The sequence below is a fragment of the Mus musculus genome, chromosome 3 (genome assembly GCF_000001635.26).
Source record: "Mus musculus strain C57BL/6J chromosome 3, GRCm38.p6 C57BL/6J".
NCBI classification, from domain to species: Eukaryota; Metazoa; Chordata; class Mammalia; order Rodentia; family Muridae; genus Mus; species Mus musculus.
In genome coordinates, this window is record NC_000069.6 from 152261635 (window position 1) to 152287912 (window position 26278).

The following is a 26278-nucleotide window of genomic DNA, read 5'->3' on the forward strand; positions in this document are numbered from 1 at the left end:
AGGCTGCACGTGGGCACTGCCCCATCTCTCCCTCTCACTGTTCCTAGCCAGCTTCCTTATGCAGCCCAGGACCACCTGGGTCCTCCTAGGCCAATTAAGACAATTTCACACAGACAAAACCACAGACCAACCTGATAAAGATCACCTGAGACTCTTTCCAGGTGACTCCACAGCTAACACAAACTAGGGCATATTGTGAGATGGAGCCCAACCCCCAGCAAACTTAAGTTGCAGCCTACTTTGATATTCTCCTGTAGTAACTGTTACACCATTATTCCTTTACATGGTGGTAATGCTTTTCAAAGTATATTTATCACACTGGAGCCTTGTTAACTAAACCTGCTATGCTCATTAATGCTGTTAGAGTTTCATACACCAGCCAGGACACAGGGCAAGCTCCTGAGCACGGGGACAGAGGCCAAGATAACAAACAGTACTGCGGTCGGATCCACTATCAGCTTAAATGAAAACTGAGACTATTTCAAGAGCAGCCTTGTGCTAACCGCTCAGCTGACATAGCAGGAAGTAAAGTGGGGAGGGTCATACTCCACTAGCCATCACAAAAGCCAGCCAGGACGTTGTCGGGAAGTTCCGGATCTGTCCTAACTGCTGGAGAGCTCTGGGCTTCCTTGCCTATCTAAAATGGAAGACAGCCTGAGGGCCAGAGTCGGGATGGGGAACCTGGAATTCTGGCTAAAAAGTCAGTGGGGTACAGGGAGGTAGGATAAGAACTGATTGCTTTTCACGGCTCTTCTAGTTTCACTCTGTTGTTGTGATGAAACGGTCTGACTGAAAGCAACTTGGGAATGAAGGGATGAAATTGACTTACCCACCCAGGTCACAGACCCTCAGGGAGGGCTTACGCTTCGCTGGCTTTTTATAGAGCCCAGGACCACCTGCTTAGGGATGCTGCTGCCTGCAGTGGGCTGGACCCTCCTGCATCAACAATAAGATAATTACCCACAGACATTGCCACAGGCCAATCTAATCTAGGCTTTCCTCTCGGAGGACTATGACAAAGCTGAGACAATGGGCAAGCTCTAGAGTCACAAGAATCACTCCTAAAAATAAGTGAGACAAGGACAAGAGGTTCTGGAAGTCCTTTCTCTTAAAAAATCTCTCCCCGTGCTGTCTAAGTTTCATAGTTAAGATCATTCCATTTGTTTATCAGTTCATGGCTGTCTTCCTTCTCTAGGCAACAAGCTGACACACGTCAGTCCATTTATAGTGACTTCCTCTTCCCACTCCCATAACACTACCTAAGAAGGATTTTTGTTGTTTGTTTTGTTTTTGAGGAAATCTCTATTCTGTCTCTCTGGCTGTCCTGGAATTACTGGGCAGACCAGGCTGACCTCGAACTCAGAGATCCTGCTTCTGCCTCGAGTGCTGGGATCAAATACACCACTATACCCAGCTTCCCTCATTGCTTTCAACTGTGTGTGGGTGAATTTTATGATACAAATCATGATATATAACGAACATTTCTCAGTTTAAATCCACCCATTCTAGAGTGTAGAAAGCACACTGCCACAGGCACCAACCTGGTAACAAGCCATGGATGTACAAGGCACTGATTTCCATGCCTACGATAACACCATTACCAAAATGTATACTGAAGGGCTAAAGCAGTCAAGAGCACTTACGACTTTTGTAGAGGATCAGTTCCAGGGGTTTTGACTCCTTCTCCTGGCCTGTGTGGACACTGTAGGCACACAGTGCACACACATACATGGAGTCAAAATGTACACACACACAAAAAAAATACACTACCACAAAATAAGCCTCACTACACAGTGAATATCTTAAAAAGTAATGCCGGATGGTGGTGGCACATGCCTTTAATCCCAGTATTTGGGAGGCAGAGGCAGGCTTGATTTCTGAGTTCGAGGCCAGCCTGGTCTACAAAATGAATTTCAGGACAGCCAGGGCTATACAGAGAAACCCTGTCTTGAAAAAAACAAAGAAAAAAGAAGAAAAAAAAGTAACAACTTCAAATGTAATTATAAAAACAGGAGAAAGACCAGGACAGAAAGTATACAAGTGATGTGGACCAGATTGGTCAAGTAAGAAGAGAAACATGCGATTGTTAGTGGGTGAAGTCATTTTCCTCTGACTGATACAGGAAACCAAGATGCTCTGGCTCCACAATGAAGACACCCAGAGACTTCTATACACTCAGGCTTTGGTCCCACGTGCCCACGGTTTGACAGCCATTGACTGTATTCTCATAGGCATGCATAACTGATAGAGTTTTTAAATACTTTTTATTCTTTTGGGGTTTTCAAGATAATAGAGCTTTCTCCCCACAAATGGAGCCCGTCAGTTCAGGCACTTGCTTTCTAAGCAAACTAAATCTATTATGTCTCTATTATATACACTGGCTATCCTGAAACGAGCTATGTAGACCAGGCTGGCCTCAAACTCTCTCTGCATGTAGTTACTCTCTACAATGTACACACATAGTTGCCATGCTTTTCACAAATGAAGCCCCAATCTAAAGCTTCAAGTGAGATTTCAGGGCAAAGTCCTCTCCAAAACCCAGATAGTACATTCCTTGCCTGATGCTAAATATAGTCTTCTCACAATGACATACATTTTGACAATGATCAGCCTTACATGTCAAAAATTTCTAAAATAGCACAGATTCCATTTTAAGGTAAGCTGGAAATCTATTAAAACTGAATTGCATCAAAAGCTGCAAGAAGGAAAAGTAGATTTAAAATAATTGTGTCGCACTTTTGCATTGTGCTCTCCAAGTCAAATGCTGCAGGTAAAATACAAAATTGTACACGGCTTTCCTTAAACGAGCCCTCAGAAGCACCAGGCAAAGGACAGTGCTGAGCTGGGCCTCAGGGTGCTGGCCTGTAATTCCAACTGCGCTGGAGGCTGGGACGGTCACAGTCCTGCCTGCCGGCACTACCGAGTTCAAGGCTCGCCTGGAAAACCTAGTAAAATAGATAAGGAAAGAACTTAGAAGCAAGAGAGCTTGCCTAGCAGGCACCAACTACACAGCATGAAATCTGTTTATATTACCACCTCCGCCCCCACGCACAAACAAAAGACTTTCCTTCAGTTAATTATGCACTTTCCCCATACAAACACACCCAAACGCAAAACAAACAAAACAAAAAAACAAAAACATGCAATTTGGATTTTCTTACAGTGGCAGTTCAACATATAAATGAATAATATTGGGGGAAATTTTATGTAGTTCACACACTATCGTGTGACCAAGACAGTCTAAAAACTTCGTTTCACAATACCGGGAACATACTTCTGAGACTCGTGCAATGGGCCGCGCGGCTCCTATACAAAAGTTGGTTGATGAATGACGCCCCGGTCAGAAAGGTGATTTCTTCGTGGGGCTTCTTTTCTCTGCCTGTCTGTCTTTTTCCAAGGGTAGTCACTTTGTGAGGGCATGCCATGTGCTATTTTTACCACGTTATCTATGCTCAACTCCTTGTCCACATTGTGGCCTTAAAAATAAAACGCTTATCTCAAGCCACTGAGCAATCACCTAATCTCTCAATTTGCTCCTTCTTCATTCAGACACACACACAAAGAGAGAGACCTGTATGTATGTGTTATGTATATGTGTATATAAACATATATGTATATATTACTCTTGAACATCTCACATATGATGCCTTTACTCTGACTTTTAGAGCTAGCTGCTCAACCTCCAAGTGTATCCCTGTCTTGGCACTGGGGAACAATTTGGAGGCCGGGCATGGCAGCCTAATAAATCCTTAATTTCCCCGCTTCCACGGACCCATCCGCAATTTCTTTAAAATCTCAGCCACAGCTGGCGGAGTCCGCAGTGGGCACGTGTTGGGTGCCACAGTGAACTCGCCCGCTCGGACCCTAGGGGTCCCCGGCGGAGAGCGTACACACATTCGGCTCATGGAAACACTCTCCCCCAAACTCAGCCGCCCAGATGCAGGTGGAGCAGAAGCGCCCGGCCCGGCGAGGGACCCCCAACCCCCGCAGCCCAGGATGGTCTGGCCGAGCGCAGGCCACCAGGAGGGCCCGGAGCCCCGCCGCGTCCGCCCAGCCCAGCCCAGCCCAGCCCTCCTACCCGCCTGCCGCCGCCCGGGCGCCGCTCCTCCCGCTCCGCGCTGCGTGTCGGGCTCTGCGCGCTGCCCCCGCCGCTCCCGCCGCCCGAGCCCGCTGGCCGCCGCGCGCCAGCAGCAAGTTTCCATAAAAGTCCTGGTGCAGCGGCTCCCGCATTCCAGACGGGCCCAGCGCCCGCTGCAGCTGTTCCCGGACCAGGCCAGTCCCCACCCCCACCGCCGCGCAGCAGAGGGTGGAGAGTCACCCAGAAAGAAGAGGGGCGCTGGCTGCCACCGCAGGCTGCCTCCTGGCAACCTGCCGGCCCGCTTCCCTCAGATTCTCTACCTGCCCTAGTAGCCCATAAAACTCCCTGACTTCTGGCCAGCTTCCCCTTTCCTTCGGAAGGAATGGGGCGACAGTGTGAAAACGCTGAGTCTGTCTGCCGCTCCTCTTTAACCTCGAGGAGAGGTGACTGGAAAAGACGCTCAAGGGAACGGGATAAGAGCCTGCTCTTAACTCAACGGCTCACCTTTCCTTAGCTGAAGGCAATACAAATCTGCGCTCTCACATCATCTAAAAGCACGACGTGAGTGTTAGGCACAAGCCTGCCAGGAAAACTACACTGGAGTGTGAGAGGCAAGCCCAGCTGAGGCCTCTTTGGATAAAGAGAGGCCCCGCTTCACTCCATCAACAGCAACCAACCAAACCGAGGAGCCATAGCTCTATGAGGAGCATGTTTGTGTCACAAAACAAGGCCCCGGGGTCACCTCCCAGAGCCACACAACAAAAACAGCATTAGTGAAACAAGTTAGCCAGTGCGGGGTGGGGGGCGGGGGACAGAGAGGGGGGCCCCAGCACTTAGGAGGGGACGGCACGAGCAGAGTTCCAAAGCTAGTCTTCACTATAGAGAGTCTGAGGACAGCCCGGGCTTCAATAGGCCATCTCTCGGAAATCCCCAAAGAAAAGAAAAATGAGAGGCACCGAGGTAGGTGACCCAGGGACAAAGGAAACCACTTCTGATTCCATCAGCAGACAGACCAAAGCTCAGGTGATGTTATTGCTCTTGAATATAGTGGTTTGCCATCCCAGCCCTCACTATCACCAGGAGGTAAATGTCAATAGGAGGTCTGGAGGCCGGCTCGTCCCTTCCACGATTCGGTGCCTTCACCTGTTCCGTTCATGGGAATGTCCACAGCCCCATACAAGCTCCCTACAGGACCCCTCCGTTTGAACCGCTCCTCTCCCGGAAGCCCCTCCCAGCGCTCTCCATGTCTACTGCAAGGCTCGAGGAGTCTTTTCCTCACCGTGCACTTATAATTGTATCTTTATTCTGATTAAAAAAAAAAAACTATTTGGAGACCCATGAGAGCTAATTACCCTTCTGAGGGTAGCTCCTCACTAGGCCCACTTTTTAAAAGATTTATTAATTTATTCATTTTATGAGTACACTGTAGCTACCTTCAGACACACTAGAAGAGGGAATCGGATCTCATTACAGATGGTTGTGAGCCACCATATGATATGGTTGCTGGGAACTGAACTCAGGACCTCTGGAAGAGCAATCGGTGCTCTTAACCGCTGAGCCATCTCTCCAGCTCTTTATTCTGATTTTTAAAGGATGAGATTTGTATTTCTACCCAATAGCCTCATCAAATCGTGCAAAACTGTCCATTTTCTCCATAAACACGGAGAGCATCCCGCTGTGCCTCCGGTAGTGTAATTGTCAGGTGAACATGTTAGAACATTCTCAATCTGCGGGTCACATAAGACCATTTGCATTATAATTCATAACAGGAGCAGAATTGCAGCTATGAAACAGCAATGAAAATAGTTTTATTTTGGGGAGTCACGACATGAGGGTATTAAAAAGACACAGCACTAGGAAGGTTGAGAACCGCTGGGAAGAGACTCAATGAGGGAATGTGTGATACAGTCCACCTGTCTCTTAATTGGGTTACGTTAGGTGGCGAGACGCACCTTCAGGTGGGCTCTGTTCTGTCCTGGCTCTGAGTCCTGGACTGTGTGGAAGAGGAGGAGGCTGTGGGTAAACACACATGCATTCACTCACTCTGCCTTTTCTTTAAAGTCAGGGTCTCGCTATGGCACCTTAGCTGGCCTGGAGCTGGGTATGTAGTCCAGGCTGGCCTTGGCTGTGATTAACTCTGGGTCACCACATCTGGTCCCCTATCTTTCTCTGCTTTTGACCGTGAATGTGGCTATGAGTAACCCAAAATGATGGACTGTGACCTGGAACTGAGCTCAGTAAAGCCGTTGTCCCTTCCGTTGTGAGAGTCTTCCAGCCGCAGAAAGGATGACTGTGACACGGAGCACAGAAAGGCTGCCTGTTCCCAGTATTCCATCATCCATTCAACATGACCAGTCACAGACATCCGACTGCGGTGACGGCAGGCACTCATGCTCTCAAGGAACACAGACTCCCGATGAAGGAGGATAGAAGCGCACCTGGGAATTAGGCTGTGTCTCTCGATGGCCAGTCTCCTGCGAGTCTCAAGGACAGCCCGGGCTTCAACAGGAGGCAGCGCATTAGTACTTCTCTTACTGTAACAGCCGCCTGAGGCCGAGTAACTCCACAGTTACCTGCGGCTTACTTCGCTCATTATTCTAGAACGTGGTGGTGGGACTGGCTTGAGCACGATGTGGACATTGGTTCAGGTGGCACCCGTTAGCACAGAATTTGTGGGAGAGATCACATATAGAGATGGGAAGGCATGGTGTAGGAGGGGCCGCTAATGACCACTGTGGATGCCAGTGCCTCTTTGTTTTGCATGTGTGGTGTGCATGCATGTATTGAAATGCATGTGGATGCACGTGTGTACATGTGGAGGCCAGAGAACACTTCAGGTACTATTTGCTTAGGAAGAGCATCCACCTTCTTGAGTCTCTGACAGGCCTGGAGCTCAGTTAGTCAGGCTGAGCAGCCAGCTACAGGGATGTCCTGCCTCCTCCTCCCCAAGTGAGCACTGCCATGCCTGACATCTGTACACTAGGTAATGAGAGCTGATCTTGGGTCCTCATGATGGCAAGGCAGGCACTTTTCTGACTGAATTCTCTCCTCAGCCCTAGCAGCCTCTCGCTGAAAGGGCTTAAAGGTTCTACTACGGTTTATCACCACAGAGGACTCAGCACCCTCACACAGTTTACATGAATGAAACAAGCCCTATCTCCACCCCAGGAGGCAGAGAGCTATGTAAAGAGTTTAAGATGTGAATATCTGGGAAAGAACTGCTCCACAGAAGGATCCTATCTAACAAGTGCTAGGAAAAATAAGGAGGCTCGTGTGGGTGAAGCCTAAGACATGACTGGTAAAATAATGGCAGCAAGGTGGGCAGGAGCTGGCATGCCGAAGTTCTGGTGGGCACCTAGGGATTCTGATCCCACTCTAAGACAGGGAGCCACGAGGGGATCTTGGACAGAGTAGTGGCACGCTATGTGCTGATTGCAGTTCCTTTGACTTAGCTCAAGTGCTGCACATAGACAAGCGCGGTGAGGGAGGAGACAGGAGACAGAGGAAGAGGGCTCTGCAGAACCAAGATGACAGGCCACGGCATTTGCTGACGGAAAGGGAGTGAGTGGGGCTGCTTAGCTTCTTCTCAGACAGAACTAGCAGGCTTTAGGTTTCTTTCTTTCTTTCTTTCTTTCTTTCTTTCTTTCTTTCTTTCTTTCTTTCTTTCTTTTTTTAGTTTTTCAATTTTCAAGACAGGGTTTCTCTGTATAGCCCTGGCTGTCCTGGAACTCACTCTGTAGACCAGGCTGGTCTCGAACTCAGAAATCTGCCTGCCTCTGCCTCCCGAGTGCTTGGGATTAAAGGCGTGCGCCACCACACCCGGCTTCGGAGACAGGTTTCTGACCTTCAAAGCAGGGAGAACTCTTTTGTTTGGGAATACTTCCGGCAGCCGACAGCTGGTGGGAATCAAGATAGGTTAAGTTTTAAAATCTAAATCAAACTCAAGATTTGCAAATATGTATATGAATTCCTGCTGTATTTATCCTGAATCAACTACGTCTGTTCCCAACCTGTTTTAGTTGTATTTTACGGTCCTGGGATTCAAACTCTGGACCTCACGTGTACTGAGTGAGCACTCGACCACTGAGCTGTACCTTCAGCCTTCTTTCAAATTAGACAAACTCACAATTCACACAGAAGCAATGTTAAAGCTTTGGAATGAATCAATAAAGGCAAATAGCTTATAACTATTTGCCATCAAGACTTAGAGTACAACTGTAATATAGCAGGTACAAACACAAAGCAAGGGAAGAGTCTCCAGTCACGGTTCCTTGTATTTCTAGGCATTTTTCACCTTTAAAGTAAGGGTTGCAGGGGTGGAGAGATGGCACAGAGGTTAAGAGCATTGACTGACTGCTCTTCTAGAGGTTCTGAGTTCAATTCCCAGCAACCACACGGTGACTCACAACCATCTGTAATGGGATCCAGTGCCCTCTGCTGGTGTGTCTGAAGAGAGCATCAGTGTATGGTTAACCCTGAAAACATACATACATACAAGTAACATACATACAAGTAATATAAGCTCAACGGGTTCTATTTAGGAACATATATATGAGTATACAAATACAGATATGCATGTAATAACAATTGATTTAAAAAGAGGCCATAAATCTGAAGGAGTGAAGAAGGGCATTGGGAGGGTTTGCTGGGAAGAAAGGGGAGAATGTCACATTTAAAATATAATTTCAAAAACAGCATCAAACACTAAGGGATGCTGGGTATGGGGTACATGAACTAGAGACGGGGGCAGCCAGACATCTAAAGCTTTGTCCACATAATGAGTTCCAGGCCAGGCTGGGCTTCATGGTGAGGCCTAGCAAAAAGCAAACAGCAAACAGCAAACAGCAAACAAACAGCTAGGGACTTGCAGAGTGCTGCACTCACTCAGCATGTGTGAGACTCTGGCCATGACTCTGAACGTTCTGAAACTCCACATGACGACTAGAAGGGAGTGTGGCTTGAGCAGCAAAGGCACCTTGAACAGCGTGGACCAATGCTCCAACTCACAGTCTGCAAGACATAATAAAAGACTGGCCGAGAATGTACAGCTACTCATTTAAAATTTCGGTACTACAGTAAGCCCAACACCTGAGAGGCAGAGGCAGGCGAATCGCTGAGTTTGACAAGTCTGCACAGTGAGCGCAAGCCTACACATTGAGACCATATCTCAAAAAAACAAAAAACAAAAAAACAAAAACAAAAACAAAAAAACCCCAAAAATTAAACTAAACTAAAATTAAGTTAAAGTTGCTACATTGTTTTTGTATAATTGATCTTGGAAGACGATTTATCATTAGTAATCAGTTTGTCAGAGTTGAGTGGCAAGTGTTTTTACCAGACAAGCCATTTCTCAGGCTCAACTTAGGATTCTGAACTGTGGTCCTTGGCAGCAAGACCCTGAACGATCTTGCCTCCTGCAATTAGACTACACAGAGTTCTCCCACACCATGTCATGGCTGGTGTCATCCCACCAGCACAGCATGGCAGCAGCAGCAGCAGTTCAAATCCAGGCATTGCCAAGGCAGGGAAGGTGCTCTGTGGCTAAGAAATGTTCCTGCTGGCCTGACCACCTGACTTCCAATCCCCAGAACCCATGGGAAAGGCAAGCTTAGTAGGGCATGGGTCTGGTTTCCCAGGTACACTTCTACTGGAAGATAAAAGAATTGCTGGAAGCTACCTGACAGCTAGCCTGTGAAGACTAGTACCTGATGTTGTCCCCTGACCTGCACAGCACGGGCTCACGGGCCTCATAAGCACGTGTACACCCCGCCCCAAAACACTGCCTTCCACACCAGCACTGCCTCTCAGCTCGCTTTCCTCCTATTACATTAGCAAGTGGTCACTTGAATGTTCTCAAACACCAGGAAGCTGTGTTCAGAGCCCAGTGTGAGGAAATACGGGCTCCTGCCTACAGCCAGCGATGGGCAGAGGCCCACCGACAACAGGCCTGATGGAGTGGGCAAATCTTAGAAGCAAATCTCCTTAGTATGTTACGCTGCTATCGCAGACACTTGACACAGGGTAACAAGATTTTTTTTTTAAAGATTTATTTATTTATTACATGTAAGTACACTGTAGCTGTCTTCAGAAGAGGGTGTCAGATCTCGTTACAGATGGTTGTGAGCCACCATGTGGTTGCTGGGAGCAGTCGGGTGCCATCTCACCAGCCCCCCGGGTAACAAGATTTTAAAGGTTTACTTGGCTCCTAATCGTGAGTGCTTGGATAGCATTGGCACGCAGGTGAGGATGCCTGCTGTATCACAGGATGGTTTGCAAACAGAGAGCTGTGTGTGCTCCCTTAGAACATCCTGCCTTGGGGGACCATGCCCATAGGCAGCACAAAACCCTCTGGGAGGCAGAGCCACAAAACCTAATTGCTTCCCATGAGGCCCCACCATCTTGAAGGTTCATCCGTTACCTCATGGTGCCAAAGGAGAGATGCTTCCAGGACAGGGACCTCTGGCTTCAGCAGCAACGCTGTGGAGGTGTGCTTTCCTGGTGCATGGATGACAAGGGGGCCCCGACTCCAGGTACTGTGGTGTTATCTCAAACCTCCAGTTTTAAGTTCTGAAACCTCCTATATATAAATGTGCCGGGGAGAGCTTTTGTGACACACGGACATCCTGAAGTAGGATCTGAGTGATGTCTGACGTGGCAGTTGCTTTGCTATGGCTTTTAAGTACAGGATAAAAAGTGCTGTCAGGAAGGTGTGCTCTTTTTTGTTGTACCAGAACCCAGCTCTTCCTTGCCCAAGCGATGAAAGTTACTGTAGGGTTTTTTGTTGTTTTGATGTATAGAAAGCTAAATAGCCTAAGAAGACCCAACATTTGTACATTAGATCAAAGATAGCAGAGAAGAGCAAGGGACCAAATGGGAATAAATGGCATGGTAAAATATGAAAGTATACAAAAAACATGAAGAAAAAAAAAGATGTTAAAAGCTGTGTCCGAGCCACAGGGAGGACGGCCAGAGCCGAATGTTTATGAAGGGTGTGGGGCAGAGCCTCCCAGAGCAAACACAGGGACAAGTGCTCACAAAGGGTGCAGGCAAGGATGGAGCCCCAGAGAGTGTGATGACAGACATGATGAACTATGGAGGGGCTTCTTAAACATGCTACAATTCCGTGAGATGCGCACGCCTTTAATCCCAGCACTCAGGAGGCAGAGGGGTGGGACTCTGAGTTTGAGGCCAGCCTGGTCCATAGAGTACCAGAACAGAGAAACCCTGTCTTGAAAAAAACAAAACAAACAAACAAAACTGTCTGTGTGATGTTTAAAGTGGAGACCCCTTTATAGGGGACAGAAATGACCAAGAATAAGCCAGATGATGGCACTTGGATCAGAAATTTGGATGTGGATGATACAGGGCTCTCATGCATCCGTGAGAGTAGAGTCAGTCGCTCCTGTCTATGCCCTGATCATAGAGGGCAGCTCATAGACTTAACAGGTTTAAAAATAAAAAAGGACGGGTAGTGCTCGCCTGTGGTCCTGGCACTTGGGAAGTGTAGGCAAGAGAATGCAGGGTAGGAAGTGTAGGCAAGAGAATGCAGGGTTGGATCAGGCTTACACACACACGCACACACACACACACACACACACACACACACACGCACGCACGCACGCACGCACGCACAGGGCCGGCTGACGGTCACTGACATGGAGAGAAGTCGTGCCCCACTTCATCAGCTTACCCTGCCTGATGACCTTATTCACTGAAACCTTTCAATTAAAGCAAGAAGCCTGAAACTTTATTAATCGCAATGCTGTCTTTATTCCCATGGTAGCATTTATTCTACACTTGATTTCAGTGTTCTTCTCTCTTTGCCTCCCTCTGTGCCTCATGTGAAAGGGCAGGCCTACGAAGGCGTCTGTGATCACACATCATAGAAAGCGTTACTAATGCAGCCAGCACGTCACTAGTCACTAAGACACCATCACTGGTTTATTTGGCTGGGACAGAAAACACGCTCACTGCAGTGCCTGTGAGGGACGGTGCTGTTGTCTGCCACTGCAGGGATTCACTTTTATACAGATTAGTGAGCTCCGTCCTTACAGTGAAGAAACAGATACGCTGAGGTCAGTCAAGGAGACTGTGACATGATTAAGAACAAAGTGACAGTCATTAAGAACAAAGCAGTTCATATTCGCATTTATTACAGGGCACATAAACACTTACTTTCACATACATATTCCTTAATTTAAAAATTCACAGATTTTAATTCAGGCTAATTCTCATACTTTAAAATTACAGTCCAATTAATTATGTTAATTATTAATAATGTTCATATAAAAAATAAAAACCAGTGTTATAACATAGCTTCCAGTCTGGTCACGACAGGCCGCGGAGTAGTTCACTACCACTTTCTCACCCTTCCTCTGGCCTTCCTCATTTCTAGGCTAACTTCTGCAAAGCAAGTAGGAAAGCCTACACCTTAAAGCAAAGGAACACTTGTAAGTACTTACAATAGTCAGCTTCACAATCAACAGACTCCTGGTGCAAACTATTTCAGGAGACAGAGACAGCTCTTTGGAGCTGACTTTTATAGAATTAAAAACTTGGCTTCTTGTAAAAGAAGAGAATTCTGCTTTGTTATTCCATGAACGTAGTATTGTTAACCTTCGGGAAGAAATAACTACATTTTTAGTTGAACAAGAACATAGCAAGACAAAGCAAAATCAATCGACTGAATTTTTATCAGTTTTTCTTCCAGAAAAGAGGAACTGGCTATTTTTTCAGGATCAACTCTCTGCCCGTGCACATCTTGCATGTGGTAGCTATCTTCAGTTAACACCATGAGTCCACTAGGTTAGCCTTTTCTTCTTTCCCTAACAGGCTCTAGCCTAGTTTGACCTTCTGTTTTTATCTGTTAAAGCATTGCTTCTCTGTTTGATTTTAAGGCAAATAAAACTGGTATGTATATCTTAAGTATTTTCAACAGTCAGAGCCAGAGATGTTCTTTTTAAAAAGACATTATCCTTTAAAAAGTTAAGCTTTCCCAAACCCCCACCAAAGATTTTTCTCCTACATTTATTGCTCCCAAAATTTTATTTGGTCATTCTTATCTCTTTTATCAAAGGCCACAAACGATCTTGTTTATATTCTAGTTAGTTAGCCCATCAAAACTTAAGCACTGAGTTTGACAAACCAACCCTTTCTTGAAGATGGGCAATCTATTTATTTTTTAACTGCAATCTAAAAACAGAAAGAAATCAAATACTTTTTGGAAGAGTCACCCACAGGATCATCTCACACCACTGCGGGATTACTGCTATACAGTGCAATTCTTCCAAACTATTTCAAGGAGGATCCCCCCAATATCTCTGTTTACAAAACCACAGGACAAAATACTTAGATCTCCAATGAATAAGTGACTATAATCCACAACTGTCTTGCTCATGTGGTAACAGGAAGGCACGCACACGTGTGTCACTCACATCGGTGACATCTCATAGGTAAAAACATCTGCTGTGAAAGCATAAGGAAAGTCGGGCTCAGGGCTTTGTCCTCAGGCAGACTGCTGCCTGGTGGTCAGGAAACAAAGGGCGAGAGGAGAAGGCCAGGCCACATGCACTGAGGACAGGGGTACGGCCTGAGCCTGACACACTAATGGCACGGGTCTACATCCTACATCTAATAACGATTTACATAACTGTGATGTATCTACACAGTTACAATCTTAAAAAAGTAAACTTCTTTTCACTTTTTATTTTCTCATCATTAACCTTACTCTAGGCACTTTAATCTAAAAATGCATTATTTAAAAACCCATTTCACATCCTTTTGTACACTTCACTCTTAAAATCAACGCAGCCCACTTCAGGATAAAGAGTCAGTGAATCCAATCCACTGGTGAAAACATGGTACATGGTCTTAAAGCAAAATTAATGAGACCTTGAAAATATATAGTGTACTTGGAAGGTTACTTATAATAACCCGGTTGCTCATTTATCATAAGGACATAAAATACACTCCCATAGCATTTAAAATATTTGTGTTTTATATCTAAGAGAAAAATTCCTTTAAAACCTAAGCTCAAAGTATGAGTATTTTTAAAATTTATGCATAACATGACAAACTTTTAATGTGATAAACTCTATGTGAGTGATTAAAAGTCTGTTTTGTGAAAGGAGAGAGGAAATTATCTTACGCTAAAGTCGGAAACTGTAATCCAGCCTCTAAGTCACATCTAAGAGAGGATACATTTTTAATTCTTTTTTTGGTAAATAAATTATATTTTCAAGTTTAATATTCATCTGAGGGAAGATGAGATAAACTACTTCAGGGTCTCATAACTTCCAGGACAACAGTAATATCCTGTGGACTGCAGGTGATGCACCCCAAGTGTGCGCTGTAAACCGCTCGCTTCATTCAGGTGCTCTCGCACACCAGACCTCGGTGAGGATGCCTTCTTTGACTCAAATACATTAGCAAACAGACAAGCTGTAGGTAAACACGTCTATTGTCTACATTCTATTAAAGAAGCAGTACCTAAGGTTAAGAATACATTTCAGGCAAGGTTAAGTACGTTGACGCTAGAAGCCGTAGATTATTACATAAATACAGTCACCTTGGGCTAGTGTATTCTCAAGGAGCAAAGCATCAAGACGTGTTTTGAGATGACACTGCAGATTGTGGGAAGACAATGAACTCCTAGAGCACTGGCTTCAATTCAAGCGACAGTCACAACATAATACGCATCACTTCACAACTTAAATTATTACCTAAGGATTATTAAAAAGTCTCTCTGGATCCATCGCATGGCTTCAGCGACAAACCTCCTGCATACGTGCAGGACAATCCCCGCCCATCCTTGAGACTGTCCTCTCCCTGAGGCCACGCTGTCAGCCCTGTAGACTCTGAGGCACTCACAGTCAGGGGTTACCCTAGAGCACTGGACAGCATTCTCCAGCCACTTCTGGTCCTTATTGTACTTTGGCTTCTAAGAGCGCAGTGGGCACGGCGTGGGAGTGTCCACTCGTGCAAGTGGTGGCGTGCCTCAGGGCATCTGCACCAAGACAGGTGACCAGCAGCTCCGTGCGGCGGATGAGTAGGTGCGTGAGGTCCTCCGCCAGCGTGTCTATGCTCGAATAGCGCACCTTCTCAAAGTCGAAGATGTCTTTGAGAAAGAAAAGAACTTGATTCTGGAAAAGGAATACACAAGGCATTGGCATTTATTAGGCTATAATTTGTTAAAGCTTTGAACTGTTAATACTGGACCAGACTTTACACCAGGAGTCAGACATCTTAGTTTTGGGGCTGGATTCACATCTCATGGGCAAAGGACTTTGAACAAGTTATTTAACCTTTTGGATTGTTGTTTTCTATGTTTTAAAATTTGTGCAAATATTACTTGCCCTTTGTGTGTCTGTGTGTCTGTCTGTGTATGTGTGTGTGTATGTGTTCTTTGAGCCATGGTTTCTATGTGTAGCCCTGGCTGTCCTGGAATTTGCTCTTTAAACCAAGTTGGCCTCAAACTCACAAAATCTGCTTGCCGCTGCTTCTCAAATGCTGGAATAAAGGCGTGTGCCACCACGCATGCATGCTTACTACACAGGGCTCTCATAGGTCATCTATGAGAAGCATCCAAAGCAGGACATAACTGTGAGCTGCTTACCAGACTTTCCTCTCAGGCCACCTCGAGTGCTTGGCCACGTAGGCATAGGAAAACAAACCACTCGCAATCATCATAATACTTTTTTTTAAATTAAGATTTATTTATTTAATGTATGTGAGTACACCATTGCTCTCTTCAGACACACCAGAAGAGGCCATCTGATCCCATTACAGATGGTTGTGAGCCACCATGTGGTTGCTGGGAATTGATCTCAGGACCTCTAGAAGAGCAGTCAGTGCTCTTAACCGCTGAGCCATCTCTCCAGCCCCCATAGTACTTTTAAATGTATATTTTTCTGCTAAAAAAAAGACATAAATGAAAAACGCCAGTGTCGGGCTGGAGAGATGGCTCAGCGGTTAAGAGCACTGACTGCTCTTCCGAAGGTCCTGAGTTCAAATCCCAGCAACCACATGGTGGCTCACAACCATCTGTAATGAGATCTGACTCCCTCTTCTGTTGTATCTGAAGACAGCTACAGTGTACTTACATATAATAAATAAATAAATAAATAAATAAATAAACAAACAAATAAATGGTTTTAAAAAAAAAGAAAGAAAAACGCCAGTGTCATGTCTACAGTGAGTGGCAACTCTCGAGGAGTGTCATTTCAGGAAATTACTACACTGAAGCACATTAAAGTAGGTTGTTGACTATTAAGCACTAGATCTCAGCTACAATGAAATGATGGAAGAGAATGAATTGCAAAAAGAAAGCCAGCAACATCCAGTTTCCACCCTCAGACAGGGTATGGTAACAAGTACTAGCAAGGCCATCCCAGAGTCCCTGAGCTAGCACCATCTAGTGCCCCACTCTGACATGAAAGGTGGGAGTTGGAGACCTCAGGACAGCTTGGCTGCCAGCTCTACTCCACTGAAGCACACAATTTACAACTGGAAGGTTAAATAGACTAGCAACAAATTAATGAGTTCTAAATGACAAAACGAAAACATCCTAAACCATTTATAAAGCTGCTGTATTAATAAAGCAAACAGACTTCTAGAAACTTCACAGTGCAGCAGGGCAGCATCCTAGCATTCCGACTCCTACTCCTCTGGACTGTTGGTCCCTGAAATTCAGTCCCTCGATACTGCCAAACACAGAGGTTCCCCCAGTACTTTGCCAGCCAGAACACCCTGCAGGGAACTCTAACAAACATTTTGGCAAGCAAACTTCAGACATGAGGATACAACTTTAAGTTCTCATGTGAATTCTTACAGCTTGGATTTCAACATTCCTATCACCTTGTACAGAACTTAGTTCTGTAACTCAATACCACACAGTCATTTCTGCAGTATTTCCCGAGTGTCACTGTAATATGATAGTATCCAAGACAGGAGACAGGAGACAGGCAGTAGACAGGAGACAGTGAACCTGGGGAGTCTGTTCTAACTGTAGGGCACCGGCTCTCTAAGGCAGTGTTCTGTAAGATTAACACTGGATCACTGTCTCCAATTTATTACTGGCATTTAAATATAGAATTAGGTGATTTTTATAGCTTTGCATGTTACACAAAAGTAAACAACCTTATTTTATTCTTTAAAACAAGGTTTCAATGGCTGAACATACCTTAAAGAAGCAACATAAGTCATAGAGAGAATTTCTAGGACCCAAGAAGCCCCAGGCTAAAACAGGGCTGACATGCTCACAAATGGCATAAAAATGAGCGAAAAATCCATCTGAGATCTGTTGGGAAACAAAACGCAATCAGTATATTTTATCTTCTTAAGTTGACTTTCTCTAGTAATGAAACATAAACTGCTAGCCATTATGTGGTCGGAAGTCTTTGGGAGCAGACTAAGGTTGCATCATGAGACAGCCATTGGGAATACTAACAGACTTAAAGGTAACCAAGCGTCAGAGGGTTTAGAGAGGTTTCATACTCTAGCCAGCAGTTTCAGAGGAGACGCAATTTCACCTCTAGAAATATCAGGTTTTTTTAAATCTCTGGATCACCTCTTCCAACAAGGACAACCGACTTCATCAAGTCACACCTAATCCTTCCCAACCAGTTCATCAGCTGGGGACCGAGCATGTGGGCCGTCCCCAGTCAAGCCACACAGAACATCTTGGATTTTGCATTTAACTTCTACTTCCTAAAAGCAATTATCACGTTGTACCAAGTTCTAACAATGATACAGCAGTCTATGTAATTTTTAGGGATATTTTGACCAGTTTTCATGATTTGAAGGTTTTACTCAACTGTAGTGACCAAAGACCTCTCTAAAATCGGTTTTAAAGGATTAAGCATTAAATGACTAAGCGTTAAGGCTCAGTAGGTAGACTGCACACACAGTACCCTGGGCTTGGTACCCAGCACCCTACAAGCCAGGTGTGCTGGGGTGCAGCTGCAGTTTTAGCACATGAGGAGGAGGAGGAGGGGGAGGAGGGGGGAGGGGGAGGGGGAGGAGGAGGAGGGAGAGGAGGAGGAGGTGGAGAAGGAGGAGGAGGGGGAGGAGGGGGAGGAGGAGGGGGAGGAGGAGGGGGAGGAGGAGGAGGAGGAAGAGGAGGAGGGTTAGGATTGCAAGGTCATTTCTGGCAACGCAGAAGTTCCAGCCAGCCTATAAACAAACACATAAACACATAACGCATTGAATTACTCTTACTAGAATTCTAACTTTTAGTTAAGAAAGTCAATATTATTAAACTTTGACATGTGACTGACTCTTCTTATGAAAAACTGGTACATATATGTGCATTTGAAGAAAATTAAGATTACTGAATTTCTAGTTTAATAGATTGTAGATTTTAAAACTATGTTCTTAGGATTCTCTGAACTGCCTCTATCTGCTTTGGTGTTTGATTCCATCTTAATCTCTAATTTTTATTAATTTGGGTCTTATCTTTCTTTTGGTTAATTAGTCTAAAGGCTTGACAATCTTTAAAAAAAGATTGAACTTTTGAATTGGTTTTATTTCCATTTTATTTTGATTATCTTTTCCCACCTATGGGCATTGTTTGTCCTATTTTTCCGAAACCTTCAGATGCATCATTAAGTAATTTCTAAGATCTCTCTCTCTGTCCCCCCCCCCCCCCCGTGTGTGATACTTAGATTTTTGATATAATGTGTTTTCATTTTTATTCAGTTCTAGGAACTAAGATTTTTCCTTTCGGTCTGGAGTGACGCCTCAGGGCTGAGAGCACTGGCTGGTCTTGCAGAAGGTCTGGGTTCGAGTCTCAGCGCTGACATGGTAGTTCTCTAACTCCAGTCTCAGAGAGATCCGATGCCTCCTCTCTTTTCTGTGGGCACCAAGCATACACTAGTACTCAGACACACACAGCAAAACACTCACATCATATAAATCCAATTAAGACATTTTTTTAGGTAAAAATATTTTCCTCCTCAATACCTTCCTTGACCTGTCATTCAATAGCCTGCTGTTCAGTTTCCATGGATTTGTGTGCTGTTTATTGTTCTTGGTATCCAGTTTTATTCCACTGTAGTCAGACAGGACATAGAATGATACTTCAATTTTCCTACATCTGTTGATACTTTCTTTGTATACTACTACTATGTTGTCAATTTTGGAGAAAGTTCCAGCGCTATTGAGAAAGTGTCTTCTTTAATGTCTGGGTGTCTGTTAGGACGATTTGGATGATGTCATTCCCCTCGTGTGTATTCTGTTTAGCTTTTGTCTGGATAACCTGTCTACTGGTGAGACTGGTGAGTCAAAGTCGCTCACTAACATAGTGTTGAGGTGAATCTGTGGTTTTAGATCAAAGTATGTATTTTTAAGGATTTATTTTAATCAAATGTCTATGTGCATATCTTGAGGGCTTCAGTTCCCCTGCAATTGGACTACAGGTGACTGTGAGCTGTCTGACTTGGAACTTCAAACTCATCTTGGGTTCTTTGGAAGAGCCGTTGTGCTCTTAGCTGCTGAGCCCACTCTCCAATTCAAACAGTTCCTTACAGGTGTAATGTCTCCTGGGAGACTGTCTTTAGTGTGACGTGTCCTTGTCTCATCTGACGAGCTATGGTTTGAAGCCAATTTTGTCAGACACTAGAATAGATAATTCTCATTGCCTCTTCGTTCTATTTTACTTCCTTTTACCCTGAGGTATTACCTATCACTGATGGTAAGGCATGTTTTTTGGAAGAAGCAAAAACAAGGGAGGGGGAACCATGTTTCTGAATCAAACTTGTTAGTTTGTGTCTGTTTGTTGGATAACTACAACTATTAATAGTACCAGTTACTACTGAATAGTATATAGTATTTCCTGTCCTTGTCATTTTGGTTTTTTTTTTTTGTGTTTTCTTAGCACTCTCTTGATTAGTTGCTCTGAAAATGTTTATTTTCTTAGGTATGTTTATTCTTGAGACCAAAGTATCCTTCCAGTGTCCTCTGTAGAGCTGGCTTGGTGTTATAAACTTCTTGAATCTGTTGAGTGTCATAAAATTCTTTTCTTTTTCCTTTGAGTGAGACTAATAGTTTTTTTTGAGCACAGTAGTCTAAGATGTAATCTGTGGTCTTTCAGAACGTATAGAACATCCATTTGAGCCACTGTGGTCTTTTAAATCTCCACTAGAAAAGTGGATGTAGCTGTTATTCTGATAGGCCTGCCTCTATATGTGACGTGGCCTTTTCTTGTAACTTTCATTATCGTTTCTTGCTCTGCACATTCAGTGCTTTCACCAGTATTTGACACAGGCAGTCCCTTTTCTGGTCCTATCCACTCAATGTTCCCTGTGTGCCTCTAGCATCTTCATAGGCATCTTGCCTTAAATTTGGGAAACTTTCTTCTATGATTTTGTTGAACATATTTTCTGTGACTTCAACCTGGGTTTCTTTTCTTCCGTGTTTCAAAAGTTTAGCCTTTTTATAGTATCTTAGAATTCACATATGTTCTGTTCTTTAATGTGCTGGTTGGCTCTTTATCAATTTGACACACACAAGGCCGTCTGGGAAGAGGGCTGCCTCCATCAGCTTGCCTGTAGGTAAGTCTGAGGGGCTTTCTCTTGATTAATGGCAGCTGTGAGAAGGCCCCGCCCACTGTGGGTGGGGCACCTCTGGGCAGGCGGTCCTGGATGATATAAGGGGCAAGCTGAGAAAGCCATGAACAAAAGCCAGTGAACAGTACTCCACCATCTCTTCAGTCCTTTCTTCTAAGTTCCTGCCTTCAATTTCCTTGATGGTGCACTGCAGTGTGGAAGTGTAAGCCAAAGAAACCCTCCCTCCCCTAGCTGGTTTTGGTGGTTATTTTGGTCCAGCTCCTCTCCCTTGTCTTGGCATTCTCCTACTTGATCCTTGATGCATTCCATTGGCAAAGCTGAGGATTTTGTTTTTTGTTTTGTTTGCTTAGTGGGTCAAGAATTTGTCATGCAAGACTGACAACCTGAATGCAGATCTTTAGAACCCACACAAATGTCAGAGCCATGCCACAAGGATCTGTAATGCCAGCATGTTCCTATGGGGTCATGAGAGGAAGGGACAGGACATTTCAGCTAGCCTGGCTTGTGTAGCAGGAAAAAGACCTTGTCTCAAAGAAGATGCAAAGGTGTGGATGGATACTGAAATGTTGTCCTCTGACGTCCACAGGTCCACTGTGGCTCCCGCAGCCGCTGCATAAAGCCGCTGCCCTCACAGTCATCCACACACTCATTTCTTACATAGACACAAACTCAGACTTACTCCCAGGGAGAGAAAGAGACAGAGACAGAAAGACCTATAGAGGGAAAGACAGATGCAGCATGGATTCTGGAATAATTTTAAACCAGCATTCTTCAGATAGACTTCCTAGAATTACCCTAAGCACCTACCAAAGACGCTGGAAGGAAGGGCTGTGCCACAGAACATCTAGGGTCGGCCAGGCGGGCTCAGTGTTACAGACGTCAGATCACAAATATGGATCTGGTAAAGCAACCCAGGTCGGGTAATGTAGTGTAGCCAGTAGTTGCTCAATATTCTATGTGAGTCCTTTCTACTGAACTCTGTGTTGTGGTGTTGGCTGTTTGAATTTTTTTGTAGCTGGAATTGAACTGAAGACCACCGAGCTTCACATGAGCCCTTCGCACCTTACACTAAATCTTTTAAACACTGTATAAAGTAAATACTGTCACTAGCCTTTCTCAAAGCTGGAACCATCAAGGATGGAAGGGTTGAGCAACTCCCAGGGTCTACTGTTACCGACATTTCACTGGCAGTCTCACTGCAGAGTCTACACATGGGAAGGCATGGACCTCACAGACGTAGAAGGCCTGTGGGTTTATCAGTGCCCCTTGCTGCCTTAGGAAGTGTCACTCTGGTCTGTGAGGATGCATGGTTATAAAGCAAGGCTGCCCTTCTCGACCCTCTCTAGACTTGGGCCTGTTTGTTCTGCAGGCATTGGGACAGCACAAAGCCTTACTAGATACTGCAGGCAGGCGGACTGTGGGCTCTGCAGTCTTCCAGTCTCAGCTGTTTTTAAAAGCCACAGAGAATGAACTGAGGAGGAGTCTGGGGCATAGTGAGTTTTACCTTCATCTGTTGCCTTTTCTGTTTCAGCACTGACCAACAACTTGAAGCCACAGCCTAAATATAGACAGAGGGAAAAAAGGCAAGGTTTAAATTCATATTTATGCCAGGCATGGTGGCGCACGCCTTTAATCCCAGCACTCGGGAGGCAGAGGCAGGCGGATTTCTGAGTTCGAGGCCAGCCTGGTCTACAAAGTGAGTTCCAGGACAGCAAGGGCTATATAGAGAAACCCTGTTTCAAAAAACCAAAAAAAAAATAATAAAAATTTTTTAAATTTCATATTTATTATTAATATTTCTATTTAAAAACAGTGATTTTTATTAGAATTCAAAGTTTCTTGGTTTAAAAATCCCAAACAGTAAGAGTAAGGACAACTCTGGGTTCCTTGTATTGTTTACAAATATCAGGGGAGAGTCTTCATTTTTATGAAATTAGAATTTATATACAAAAGCTGGGCAGTGGTGTATACCCCTTTTATCTCAACTCTTGGGAGGCAGACCTCTGAGTTCAAAGCCAGCCTGGTCTACAGAGGACTCACCTGTCCTGGTGAGTTCTAGGACAGCCAAGGTACACAGAGAAACCCTGTTTTGAAAAATCAAACCAAAGCAACCAACCAACCAACCAACCAACCAACCAACCAACCAGTCCATAAGAGAAAAAGGATGAACTCTAGAACCAAGGCACGTAAGCAATTACAACACAATTCTCAAGGTTCATGGTGTACATGAAAGCTCAAGCCTGTGGCCCTGGTACATAAGAGGCTGAAGCAGCAGATAGATCCCCAGAGTGCTGGCCAACCTGGGCTACAGAGTGAGACCTTGTCTCACAAATGAACAAAAACAGAGGTCCTAAATTCTATTCCTATAGAAATGAAATGAAAATAATTTGTGATATATACACACAAATGGATGTTCTCTACTGAATAATAAAGATAGATTATTGTCTTTTCTTCAAGGACAGTGGCTGAAGTGAAGAGAATGCATTTTCTGTGGTTATAGCATTGCTTTAGCAAAGGAGGACCTGCACGTAAGATGCTTTAAGACGCAGGATCTGGAAGTTCTAACACAACCATGAACCTGCCAATGGAATGCCTAAGCATTTCCAGCACTCAGACTTTACCACGAAACATGATAGCCCACAGCAGCTGCCGGTGCCCGTGGCTGTCAGAGGAGAATGCCACCTGAAGTGTTACTGCTGCACACAGGATCCCAATGACAAGGATGAGTTCAATTTTCTTCAGGGTCTCCTATGTAGTTCTGACTGGCCTTGGACTCACAGAGATCTGCCTGTTTCTGCTGCTTCCTGGGTGCTAGGGTTCAAGGCATGGGGTACCACTTCTGACCTCTGTAATTTCTAATTAGTTGTCCATCTCTGACCATTTTCCATCAGACCAGAACGGCAAAGAAGGGAAATGCCACTTACGCTTTCTTTGAAGGAAGAGTTGAGCCAGCGATTGTTCACTACGCTCTGTATGGATGTCGGTGGGTTTTCTAAATCTTCAAAGGAATCCATTAATATAAAATCCAGAACCACGTCATAAAAATTTAAATTTTTCACCTGTATTAAATTGCAAGATAGCAGTGAGTATTACAGAGTTCTGGAGTCAAGCCTGCGCTGTGCAATGCTGGGTTCTATGTTGTTCAGAGCCTGCGCTGTGCAATGCTGGGTTCTGAGTTGTTCAGAGCCTGCGCTGTGCAATGCTAGGCTCTGAGTTGTTCAGAGCCTGCGCTGTGCAATGCTGGGTTCTGAGTTGTTCAGAGCCTGCGCTGTGCAATGCTGGGTTCTGAGTTGTTCAGAGCCTGCGCTGTGCAATGCTAGGCTCTGAGTTGTTTAAAGTAAGTTACTCTACAAAGAGGAGGTTAAGTACCAAACTGCAGGTCTAGGAAGTTTGCTCCCTCCTGGCCATAAGAAATCAGTTTCTCCTTACAATTCCTCATTTGGGGGCTGGAGAGATGGCTCAGCGGTTAAGAGCACTGACTACTCTTCCAGAGATCCTGAGTTCAAATCCCAGCAACCACATGGTGGCTCACAACCATCCGTAACAATATCTGGCGCCCTCTTCTGGAGTGTCTGAAGACAGCTACAGTGTACTTACATATAATAAATAAATAATTTAAAAAATCTTTAAAAAAAAAAAAAAAAAACAATTCCTCATTTGGGCTCACAGCTATGCCTGTCTGACCCATGAGAGCATCCAGCTTGCATGGTCACTAACATACTATGTTGTATTATGTGCTGTACCAGGTTCTCAGGGATCCATGGAAGGCAACTCAGAAACCTGGAGTCTACAGGGTGGGGTAGGGGGGTGGGAAACAGCAAGAAAATAATCCCAATAAACACAATACAGTTCACAGAGCTTGCAGCAGAGATTGATTTTAAGCTGGATATTTGAGATAACTTCCCTTAGGGAGTGAACCTTCCCAATTGCATGGAATTCCTGCCAGAGACTTAAGGTCAGAAGAAACACAAATTTGTCGAATTGAAAGACACACTGAAAGTATGCTATGGCAAAGCAGGTAAAACCTGGCAGGAAATAAGAACGAGATCCTGCCAGGTCTTGTACTCTATTCTCAAGGACGGTGGAGATGCTGAGGAGGGAGATCATCGCATCACATATTTAAAGATGGTTTTGATGTCAGAACCTGCTGGGAGGGGCAGGAGGGTCAGGTCCATCACCAGCTCCATAGAGTCCATTGCTGGGTTACAAAGAGTCTTTATCTCAAAACAACAAGATGCTCTTAGCAGAAGTGCAGGTGAACAGAATAGAGGAGAGGAATGCAAGGGAGGAAAGCAGTGGGCAGCGAGTCACGGGCTACAGGGATGGAGTAGATTAGGCAAAAGGCATAGAGATGTAGGCCAAGGGAAAGACAACAGGAATAGAGAAAGCCGAGAAAACTAAAATAGACCCGGGATTCAGATTTACCTAATTTAGAGATGAATATGGAAAAGCAGGTAAAGATTAGAAAGGTGGAAGGAAGGGTCTGGACCTACTGTGTCCCCAGCTCCCCGGAAATGCATTCTGTGAGCTTCTGCTACAGTGAGCTGCTCTGAGCGCAGCATAGACGCCATTTCCCAAGGGTTCCTACTAAGCTTTAGTGGATGCTGGTTAGGAACCAGGAACTGTGCTGGAAATATTTGTGTATTGCTGCTGCTCCTAGATACTGACGTAACCAGAACTAAGAAGTATGTATGGACTCAAACGATCATGTCTATATCAAATTCTACTATCCTGTATATGTTATAACCTATGAATTCACACATAGCCCTGCAATGTAAGTTCTAATTTTTATACCTTCTCTAAAGTAAGACTGTCTCTGGTTTTTCTCGGTACGTTTACTTCTTCAGTTCTATGAAAAGTCTACTTCCTTGGCTCCCTGATTCCTGTCCCTTATTCATCTCAAACCACTCTTGCACAGTCCACTGTAACTTCCTTGTAAAAAGGTCTACCTTATGTGAATGAAGTCAAAAGGCTTTTAGAAAGCATTTCCTTATAACCAATCATGTATAAAGAATATGGTTTCCATTGTTGATGAATGTCAGAAATATGACAGTACCTACCACCACACAGCTAGATATCTCAGTACCCTAACGCTACACAGTTGGATGTGACAGTGCCCAGCAGCACACGGCTGGATTTGCTATCAGTTAAAGAAAAGACAGAGACCCAAAGCCTTGCCTGTGTGAACACGCGCAGGGCAGGAACAGGGATTATGTCATTTGCTTACCCCTCTGGCAGCAAGTTCCAGCTCAGTGCTATCCCAGTGATCAGTCTGCTCTAAAAAATTGATCATTTCATCAAAAACATCTTGAAATTTCTTTGGATTCTGCAAAAACATAGTGTAGTCAGAACATACTTTATAACAAGACAAGCCTACAAAATAAGTTACTTTTCAAGAAAGTTGAATCAATTACTCTAGAAAATATTTTCAAATCATGCCAAGATTTTTCATTTTTAAGCATCTCTAGCAACCCAGGCTAGCCTCAAATGACCTGTATAGTGGAGGACGCCCTCAAGTTTCTACTGTCCTTACAGATGCTGGGGTTCCACGTGTGCCCCTCACCTGGTTATACAACTGAGGCCCTTTTCCACGATGGGTTAGGCAGGCGGTCTAACTCTCAGCCCTTCACTACCA

General features: G+C 44.7%; 2 protein-coding genes and 1 long non-coding RNA gene across 18 annotated transcripts in view; 1 reads left to right on the forward strand and 2 right to left on the reverse strand.

The window, feature by feature from the left end:
• Positions 1-4716, reverse strand: part of Nexn (nexilin) — a 29369-nt gene extending 24653 nt beyond the window's left edge. For 3 of the 13 annotated variants that reach the window (XM_006502002.4, XM_011240216.3, XM_006501998.4), the window contains exon 1: positions 4079-4529. The gene's annotated coding sequence lies outside the window, so the exon portion shown is untranslated. The other 10 variants (XM_030252783.1, XM_006501990.4, XM_011240214.3 and 7 more) reach the window with 9 other exon arrangements.
• A 169-nt stretch (positions 4717-4885) lies between these two features.
• Positions 4886-5404, forward strand: Gm31999. The gene is made up of 2 exons (XR_376257.1): positions 4886-5038; positions 5127-5404. It is a non-coding gene; the product is annotated as a predicted gene, 31999 (long non-coding RNA).
• A 6420-nt stretch (positions 5405-11824) lies between these two features.
• Miga1 (mitoguardin 1) overlaps positions 11825-26278 on the reverse strand; it is a 66978-nt gene continuing 52524 nt past the window's right edge. For 2 of the 4 annotated variants that reach the window (NM_001162375.1, NM_174868.4), the window contains 5 exons: positions 25871-25969; positions 23568-23702; positions 22148-22201; positions 17259-17375; positions 11825-15219 (listed from right to left, as the gene is read on the reverse strand). In NM_001162375.1, coding sequence (NP_001155847.1) covers positions 15001-15219; positions 17259-17375; positions 22148-22201; positions 23568-23702; positions 25871-25969 — 624 coding nt within the window. In that variant the 3' untranslated portion in view covers positions 11825-15000. Of the gene's footprint in view, positions 15220-17258; positions 17376-18728; positions 18930-22147; positions 22202-23567; positions 23703-25870; positions 25970-26278 lie in introns of those variants that run through there. The other 2 variants (XR_001783676.2, XM_011240070.3) reach the window with 2 other exon arrangements.